The sequence below is a fragment of the Entelurus aequoreus genome, linkage group LG04 (assembly GCF_033978785.1).
Source record: "Entelurus aequoreus isolate RoL-2023_Sb linkage group LG04, RoL_Eaeq_v1.1, whole genome shotgun sequence".
Classification (NCBI taxonomy): Eukaryota; Metazoa; Chordata; class Actinopteri; order Syngnathiformes; family Syngnathidae; genus Entelurus; species Entelurus aequoreus.
This window is the reverse complement of record NC_084734.1, coordinates 3,513,259-3,522,401: the sequence shown is the minus strand read 5'-3', so window position 1 is coordinate 3,522,401 and position 9,143 is coordinate 3,513,259. Positions and strand designations below refer to the sequence as shown.

Genomic DNA, 9,143 nt, shown 5'->3' with positions numbered 1-9,143 from the left:
CTTTTAACAAAAACTAAAGTTTTTAAAGGCAAACATATTCTGTACAATCAAATTTGTAATGTTTCATGATCAAGTGTATCAAACACATCACTGCAAAAATGTATACATTGTTCACTTCACTGAGGCTTCTACTTTAAAGCATACAAGCAGCAAATAAGAACGAGGAGCAAACAAGAAAACATACTCAGCACCATGGGAATCATGGAATTGCTAATTTAAAGCCAACAATATGATTCTATCCAGCTATCAGCAAGATGTGGACACATGATAGCTCTTAAAAACACACAATTTCAGACCACATAGACTGAGGTCATAAAAGTGCACAGATAATTTGTTGTAAGCAATCATTATTCAAAGAAAATGTGCTTCTTACCTCCCCAGAAGAAGTGTGTCTCCTGTCAGGGAGCACCAGAGTGTTGGCGTGGCTGCCCGGGACTATAGTAGAACCTATACTCATTCTGGGTCCAACTAGCATGTAGCGTTTGTCTCCTGATCTGTACTGGATGCTGTGACACAGTGTCCCATCATAATTAGCGTCTTGGAGATATTTGGAAGTGTACTCTGTGGATTTGGAGCACTGCATGGCGATCAGCACGATGATGCTGATGACAAAAAGCAGCGAGACCGAGCCCAAAGTGAGGATGAGATAAAAAGTCACATTGTCGTCCTCCTCGTCCACTTTTGCTGCTGCACGTTTGACATCAGAAGCTGCAAAAGCCTCTTTGGGCTCCACAAGTTTGACAGTCACAGTAGCTGTTGCTGACAGGGAAACGTTGCCATTGTCTTTGACCAGTATGAGCAGTCCATGCTCAGCCTCGTCCGTCTCTGTCAATGAGCGAAGTGTTCTGATCTGGCCCGTATAGCGGTCCAAAGTAAAGAGACTGTGGTCAGTGACTTGCTGCAGTGAAAACAGTAACCAGCCGTTATATCCTATATCAGCATCATAGGCTCGGACTTTAGTCACCAAGTCTCCTGCTTTCATATTGCGGGGAATCTCCTCCACACCTTCAGCAGAACCGTTGGAGCTGACTGGATACAGGATGACTGGAGCGTTGTCGTTCTGGTCCAGAATGAACACCTTCACTGTCACGTTGCTGCTCAGTGGAGGACTTCCACCGTCTGTGGCCACCACTTGGAACTGGAAACTTTTCAGCGTCTCAAAGTCAAAACTTTTTAACGCTGATATTTGTCCATTTTCAGAATGAATGTTGAGTAATGAGGTGATATCACCTGGCTGTCCATCCCCTCTCACGATGTGGTAAGTAACCGCTGCATTTTCCTCTAGATCACTATCACCCGCACTCACAGATAATATTGTCGCACCTGGAGTGTTGTTTTCTATTAAGTACAGTTCATACGGATCGTGGCTGAATGTCGGTCTGTTATCATTCATATCTGATACTTGGACATTTAATAGGATCATAGTAGAGAGTGACGGTTGGCCGCAGTCATTGGCTGTTATTTTGATGTCATAATTGTTCACGCTCTCCCTGTCCAAAAAAGCCTTAGTGACAAGAGAGTACATATTCTCCTCAATTGACGGGGTTAAATCAAACGGAACGTCTCCTAAAATACGACAAATAACTTTCCCGTTCACTCCAGAGTCTCTGTCTGTGATGCTAATAAGAGAGATGACAGTGCCAGGCTTTGAATTTTCGGGGACGACGTTACGCAGTGACGTCACTTCCATGTCTGGCTCGTTGTCATTCACATCCTTTATTTTTATCACAACTCTACCTTCAGATGTCCAGGGTGGTTGGCCTTTATCTGACGCTTGTACATCTAACCTGTAGATCTCAGTATCCTCAAAGTCAATCAGTCCTTTCACTCTGATCTCACCAGTAATGCTGTCTAATTCAAATCTGTCGTGCACTTTCTTCTTTTGTGTTTTCCCAAGTGAATATTCTATTTCACTGTTAGACCCTTCGTCTAAATCTGTGGCGTTTAGTCCCACTACAAGAGTCCCAATAGGAGCATTTTCTTCAAGTGTGACACTGTAAACATCTTGACTAAACACAGGCCTGTTGTCATTCGCATCAATCACAATGATGCTTAAATTAAGACTACCAGATTTGGGAGGACTGCCTCCATCCAGTGCAGTTAAGACTAAATTGTGCTCCGTTTTCTGCTCCCTGTCCAAAGGTTTTTTCAAGACTAAAAACGGTATCTTGTCCTCTTCATTGTCCCTCACTTCAATGTCAAAAAGATCCACTGAGCTCAGTTTATAAAATTGTACAGAGTTTGCACCAACATCAGGATCTCGAGCAGAATGGATTTGAAAACGGGTACCTGGTGGTATATGTTCTGCTATTTCCAGCCTCTGCTTGTCTTCTGGGAAGCTTGATGGGTGATCATTGACGTCCGTGATCTCCACGGCAACGTAATGGATTTCCAGGGGGTTTTCAACAACTATTTTCAGATTTATCAAACACACTTTAGCCCCTTCACAGAGTTCCTCTCTGTCTATCTGTTTCTTCACGTACAGAGCGCCATTGTTCTGGTTAAGCTGTAGTAATGCATTATTCGGACCAGATACAATACGGAACCGTCTTTCGGCCAAAGTGCGAACGTCCAGTCCCAAATCCTTAGCAATATTTCCCACTGCGGTCCCCACCTGCACTTCTTCTGGAACAGAATATCGAAGCTGAGCCCAAATCCTCCTCCCAAGAAACAAGACCATCACGACGACCCACCAGCAGCCCACACGGCTTCTTTGTCCTCTGTGCTCCATTGTGGGAAGTAAAAACAGCAAAAATTACCTCCTTTCATGCAAATCAATCGATCCAATTATCTCCTCTCGAAAATCATTTGTATCAAAATGATGAAAAAAAAAACTCCACCTTTGGGTTTTCACCGCTGTTCATTCCTACTTGATGCACACGACGTGCACGTCCTGAGACAAAATAATTCCATCCATGATGATGGGTTGGACCGGCGTAGGTCATTGTCATCATCATTGCTAAGCCCACACTGACACCTAGTGGCCAGCAACCAGAAGGGTCATGTTATTTCTAAATGGCCTACAAAGCACAACTGTTTATTTTCTCCATGTTGTAGTGTGATTTGAGTTAGGTTTGTTTCTAATTATTGATTTTTTTTGTGTAATCTACACCATTTTACCATACATTGTAATGCAATTTATGTTGGTTTTCTGTGGATGCACTGATTAAATGTTTTATTTTACTATTAGAGCAGTAATTTGATGGCTATTCCAAGCAGTCTGTGACTATAGTATCATACTGAATGATCCAGTTTAAAACAAAAATTCATAAAAACACACTAAGATCTCAACAGCGTGTGCAAATATAAAATAGTTTGCACTACTAGTGGGCGTGTTGCATCTATTCTACTAACACTGCATGAGCAATTGAAAAGTGGCTGACCGCCTTATTTAAATGAGGATTTTGCATGGATCCGGGGTTTATACCATGAAGACGAAGATTAATGCTATCATGCTCCTACCTGTGTACGATGTGCTGTACCGGCGGCACACATTTATAACCTTTAACACATTTTTGAATCACAATCAAGACAACCAAAACATATGCACAATGACACGTAATTCTGAGCACGAGGCCATGGATCGCATCAACAGTGCATGTGTCCGTCTGGAATGACTCAAATGCAAAACAAATGCACAATGAAATAAGTTTTCTCATGTTGGAGATATATTATAGTAATATATTTCTTAAATAAATAAGAAACAAATGAAGGGCATCAGGCACCAAAAGGCATCATCCTCATTTGTTTTAATCAGTCCCTTTGTCATGATCCGTGGTCCGGATCATGTTTTTGTTGTGTTCTGTTGGTTTTGGACTCTTTTGGTTCCTGTTTGACACCTGAGTTTGTTTTAGTTACCATGGCTACTTATGATTTTCACCTTCCTCTGGTGTTCGGGACGCGCACCTGCTGCTAATCAGAGGACTATTTAAGCCTGCCTTTGCCAGTCAGTCGTCCTGGTGTCATTAGTTGTTTGCCTCATGCCTGGACTACGTAAGTCTTAGTTGTTTCATGCCACAGTTTCGTGTTTGTTCTATGCCAGAGATAATGCTAGTTATTTCATGCCACAGTTTCGTGTTTGTTTCATGCCACAGTTTCGTGAGGTTCATGTCTATAGTTTCATGTCCTAAGTTGTTGCCTTAGCTTCCGCGTGCGATAGGCACGCTTGCCTTCGGGTTGTTTTCTGTTTTTTTGTACCATTTTGAGTTTTGGGAAATAAATATGTTCCTACCTGCACGCCTTGTCCGGAATAGTCCGTTTGCATCCTGGGAGAACAAACCTCGCAGCAAGCTGCGACCCCCCCGTCGTGACACCCTTAAGTCATCCAGCAGGAATAAAATTACAAAAGAAAATTGCTGAATAGACGGTATGTCTAATATTTGTATTTATTTCTGGCCTTCCAAAATGTTGCCAGACGCACTGATCCTTCAGCCGTTTGTGTTGGAACCGTCACTTTGCATGTCCTTCTGACAAGTGCTAAATAAAACGAAAAATGGTGCTACCAAAACAGTGATGAGCATTGATAAATAACATTGCACATGCTAAATAATTATATTTGCATTTTCTCCTCCCAGTGTTGTGGGAGCTTTGATGATCAGCATATATTGTGCATATTAATGAAGAAAGAGATGCAAAATAGCAGGCACTCCTTATTCTGCAAAGGTAACAGACGCAATCCACTGTGCACACGTTTAGTAGATCAACTTTGCGTGTGCTCTCAGGTTTGCATCTGTTTTCGTACACGAAAACCTTTAGTAAATCGGGCCCAAAAATGTGTATACAAATGAATAAGTTCAAACAACAAAACCAAACAAAATGCAACACTGCTGCTCGCTCGTTTCATTAAGTTTCCACCAAAACTGTTCCCCAAAGAAGTATAGGCTTCAGCGCTAAGGATAGCGAATCAAGTTGCCATGCGTAATAGGCAACTCAGCATGGTATGTCTGAAAATTAAATGTAACACGCCGGATTGTAGTCAGCTGGAGGCGTGTCTTAATGAAATTAAACAATGGATGTCCGCTAACTTTTTGCAACTCAACGCTAAGAAAACGGAAATGCTGATTATCGGTCCTGCTCAACACCGACATCTATTTAATAATACCACCTTAACATTTGACAACCAAACAATTACACAAGCCGACTCGGTAAAGAATCTGGGTATTATTTTCGACCCAACTCTCTCGTTTGAGTCACACATTAAGAGTGTTACTAAAACGGCTTTCTTTCATCTCCGTAATATCGCTAAAATGTGTTTCATTTTGTCCACAAGCGACGCTGAGATCATTATTCATGCGTTCGTTACATCTCGTCTCGATTACTGTAACATATTATTTTTGGGTCTCCCTATGTCTAGCACTAAAAGATTACAGTTGGTACAAAATGCAGCTGCTAGACTCTTGACGAGAACAAGAAAGTTTGATCATATTACGCCTATACTGGCTCACCTGCACTGGCTTCCTGTGCACTTAAGATGTGACTTTAAGGTTTTACTACTTACGTATAAAATACTACACGGTCTAGCTCCATCCTATCTTGCTGACTGTGCTGTACCATATGTCCCGGCAAGAAATCTGCGTTCAAAGAACTCCGGCTTATTAGTGATTCCCAGAGCCAAAAAAAAGTCTGCGGGCTATAGAGCGTTTTCTATTCGGGCTTCAATACTCTGGAATGCCCTCCCGGTAACAGTTAGAGATGCTACCTCAGTAGAAGCATTTAAGTCCCATCTTAAAACTCATTTGTATACTCTAGCCTTTAAACAGACCCCCCTTTTTTAGACCAGTTGATCTGCCCTTTTCTTTTGTCCTTTGCCCCCTCACCGGGTTATTCCGGTTCCGGTGACCATGGATGAGATGCTGGCTGTCCAGAGTTGGGACCCGGGGTGGACCGCTCGCCTGTGCATCGGTTGGGGACGTCTCTGCGCTACTGACCTGTCTCCGCTCGGGATGGTCTCCTGCTGGTCCCACTATGGACTGGACTCTCACTGTTATGTGGATCCACTAGGGACTGTACTTAGAGGGGGGGTTACCCACATATGCGGTCCCCTCCAAGGTTTCTCATAGTCATTCACATCGACGTCCCTTGTGTGGGCTCTGTGCCGAGGATGTCGTTGTGGCTTGTGCAGCCCTTTGAGACTTTTGTGATTTAGGGCTATATAAATAAACATTGATTGATTGATTGATTGAACATATAGCACAGATTTTCAAAACTATTGAAACATGTCAATAAAGAAGATACAAGAGAGCAATTTTTTCAAAGGATTTGAGAAAATGTGCACTTATGGGTTGTTTTTTGAGTGTATATTGCACTCTTTGCACTGCAAATGTTAACATGAATAACCAAGATGTATTTTTCAGTCTGTATTCAAAGCTTAACTCCTAAAATAATTATTTTTCCCAATCCTGGGGGAAAGTTCTCTTCATTCCTGGTCTGAATAAACTTGCAACAAACTACTGACCATGTGGTTGTATTCACAAAATAAAAGGCACACACTTACAGTATTTAGACATGCATGATTTAAACAAAAACATGAAGTCTTACCTCCCCAGAAGCAGTGTGTCTCCTGTCAGGGAGCACCAGAGTGTTGGCGTGGCTTCCCGGGACTATAGTAGAACCTATACTCATTCTGGGTCCAACTAGCATGTAGCGTTTGTCTCCTGATCTGTACTGGATGCTGTGACACAGTGTCCCATCATAATTAGCGTCTTGGAGATATTTGGAAGTGTACTCTGTGGATTTGGAGCACTGCATGGCGATCAGCACGATGATGCTGATGACAAAAAGCAGCGAGACCGAGCCCAAAGTGAGGATGAGATAAAAAGTCACATTGTCGTCCTCCTCGTCCACTTTTGCTGCTGCACGTTTGACATCAGAAGCTGCAAAAGCCTCTTTGGGCTCCACAAGTTTGACAGTCACAGTAGCTGTTGCTGACAGGGAAACGTTGCCATTGTCTTTGACCAGTATGAGCAGTCCATGCTCAGCCTCGTCCGTCTCTGTCAATGAGCGAAGTGTTCTGATCTGGCCCGTATAGCGGTCCAAAGTAAAGAGACTGTGGTCAGTGACTTGCTGCAGTGAAAACAGTAACCAGCCGTTATATCCTATATCAGCATCATAGGCTCGGACTTTAGTCACCAAGTCTCCTGCTTTCATATTGCGGGGAATCTCCTCCACACCTTCAGCAGAACCGTTGGAGCTGACTGGATACAGGATGACTGGAGCGTTGTCGTTCTGGTCCAGAATGAACACCTTCACTGTCACGTTGCTGCTCAGTGGAGGACTTCCACCGTCCGTGGCCACGACTTGGAACTGGAAACTTTTCAGCGTCTCAAAGTCAAAACTTTTTAGTGCGGAAATGATCCCAGTGACCTCATTTATATTTAGAAATGACGCCACAGACGGACTTTTTTGTCGGAGTGAGTAAGTCACGGCTGCATTTTCTTCCCCATCAGCGTCTTTGGCGGTCACAGAAAACAAAGACTTTCCTGCTTTGTTATTTTCCAGCACATAAAAACTATAAGGGCTTTCAGTGAATAAAGGACTATTGTCATTCACGTCGAGTACGTCTACATGTACCACCTTGATCGATGACATAGGGGGCGTCCCTAAATCCTTGGCAGTTATTGTGATATCATACAGGTGCATCTTTTCCTTATCCAAGTAATCCTTAGTGACAAGAGAATATGATTGTCCATCAGGGGATGACTTGAGGTCAAACGGCAAGTCCTCCGGCACACTGCAGACCACCTGTCCATTCACACCTGAGTCCAGATCATTAACCCCCACTAGCGCCACCACTGTACCAAGAGGGGCGTCCTCTGGTATGCGACTAGACAGCGACGTGATGTCTATTTCTGGTCGGTTGTCGTTCACGTCCTGGACGCGGACCACCACGTTGCATTGCGTGGAAAGTGACACCGCGCCTTTGTCAGCTGCAAGGACCTTCATCTCATAGACTTGTCTTTCCTCAAAATCTAACCCTCCTTTAACTTTTAGTTCGCCAGTTATTTTGTTCAAGTCGAACGGTACTGTTAAGAGTCCTCTTAGTTTGCTCCGTAATGAATATTCAATCTCTCCGTTCAGCCCCTCATCTCTGTCGGATGCATTTACCGTCAGCAAATATGTCCCTAAAGGTGCATTCTCTCTCACACTAATGGAATACTTCTGTTTGTCGCACACTGGCGGGTTATCATTTACATCAGATATAATAACAGTGATATTTGTAGTACCTGTTTTTGGTGGTTTACCCCCATCTACAGCTGTTAAAATCAAGTGATGTTGCGCAGTGTTTTCTCTATCCAAAGGTCGCTGTAAGACAAGGACCGGCACCTTCCCGTCCTCCCCGAAATCTTCCGTTTCCAGGTGGAAAAAAGGGTTGTGGTTCAGTCTATATGTTTGTATAGAATTCAAGCCAACATCTAAATCCTGGGCGCCTTCCAGTTGGAGTTTATATCCAACAATAGCGGATTCCAGCACTTCCAAAGTGCAGTTCTCGTCAAGGAATCTGGGGGGGTTATCATTCACATCGAGTACCTCCACCAGGACTTGATGCATCTCCAGAGGGTTTTCCACAACCACTTTGAGGTTGGTGATGCACGGCACGGTGTTCCTGCACAGCTCCTCTCGGTCTAATCTCTGCCGGACAGACAGAACGCCATCCCTCGGATTTACCTGAAACTGGTCCTGCTTTGTTCCCGACACCACACGGAGATTTCTGTCCAGCAGCCTCCCGACATCCAGTCCGAGGTCCTTGGCCAGGTTTCCAACCGCAGTGCCCGCTTTTACTTCCTCCTGAACGGAATATCGTATTTGAGCGGCGATTTCTTCAGGATGAAGAACGATCAGCAATGGCAGACATAAAGAAAACCACGTCTCCAGCCAGTGTGCTCTCATGCCACACATTTTCAATGTTAGGGAGATTTCAAACGACGGACATGAAATCTACAAAGAATAGAGTTAATATTTCCTGTTGAATAGAAAATAAAAATCCACGAGACGGAGCATTTTGGTGAAAGAATGAAGCCGTTGACGTCTGCTCGTCCACCTCTTTTGATTGCAAGTGAATCTCTTAGGGGGCAAATGATGCCTACCTCGCACCCATTTTCATTATATAGTCTAGCAGCGCCACCTACTGTCAATAACTTGATACT

The 9,143-nt window shown here is 43.6% G+C and overlaps 1 protein-coding gene and 1 pseudogene across 1 annotated transcript; both read right to left on the bottom strand.

The window, feature by feature from the left end:
• Window positions 1–310: 310 nt before the first annotated feature.
• LOC133648053 (protocadherin alpha-3-like) lies at window positions 311–2,731 on the bottom strand. Its single transcript, XM_062043833.1, has one exon. The coding sequence runs from the start codon at window positions 2,729–2,731 to the stop codon at window positions 311–313; it is 2,421 nt and encodes an 806-aa protein (XP_061899817.1).
• A 3,767-nt stretch (window positions 2,732–6,498) lies between these two features.
• Window positions 6,499–8,895, bottom strand: LOC133648052 (protocadherin gamma-A7-like; annotated as a pseudogene).
• Window positions 8,896–9,143: the final 248 nt, after the last annotated feature.

Bases quoted from the DNA above. Each gene is read 5' to 3' on its own strand.
- LOC133648053 (XM_062043833.1), bottom strand. From the start codon at position 2,731: ATGGAGCACAGAGGACAAAGAAGCCGTGTGGGCTGCTGGTGGGTCGTC.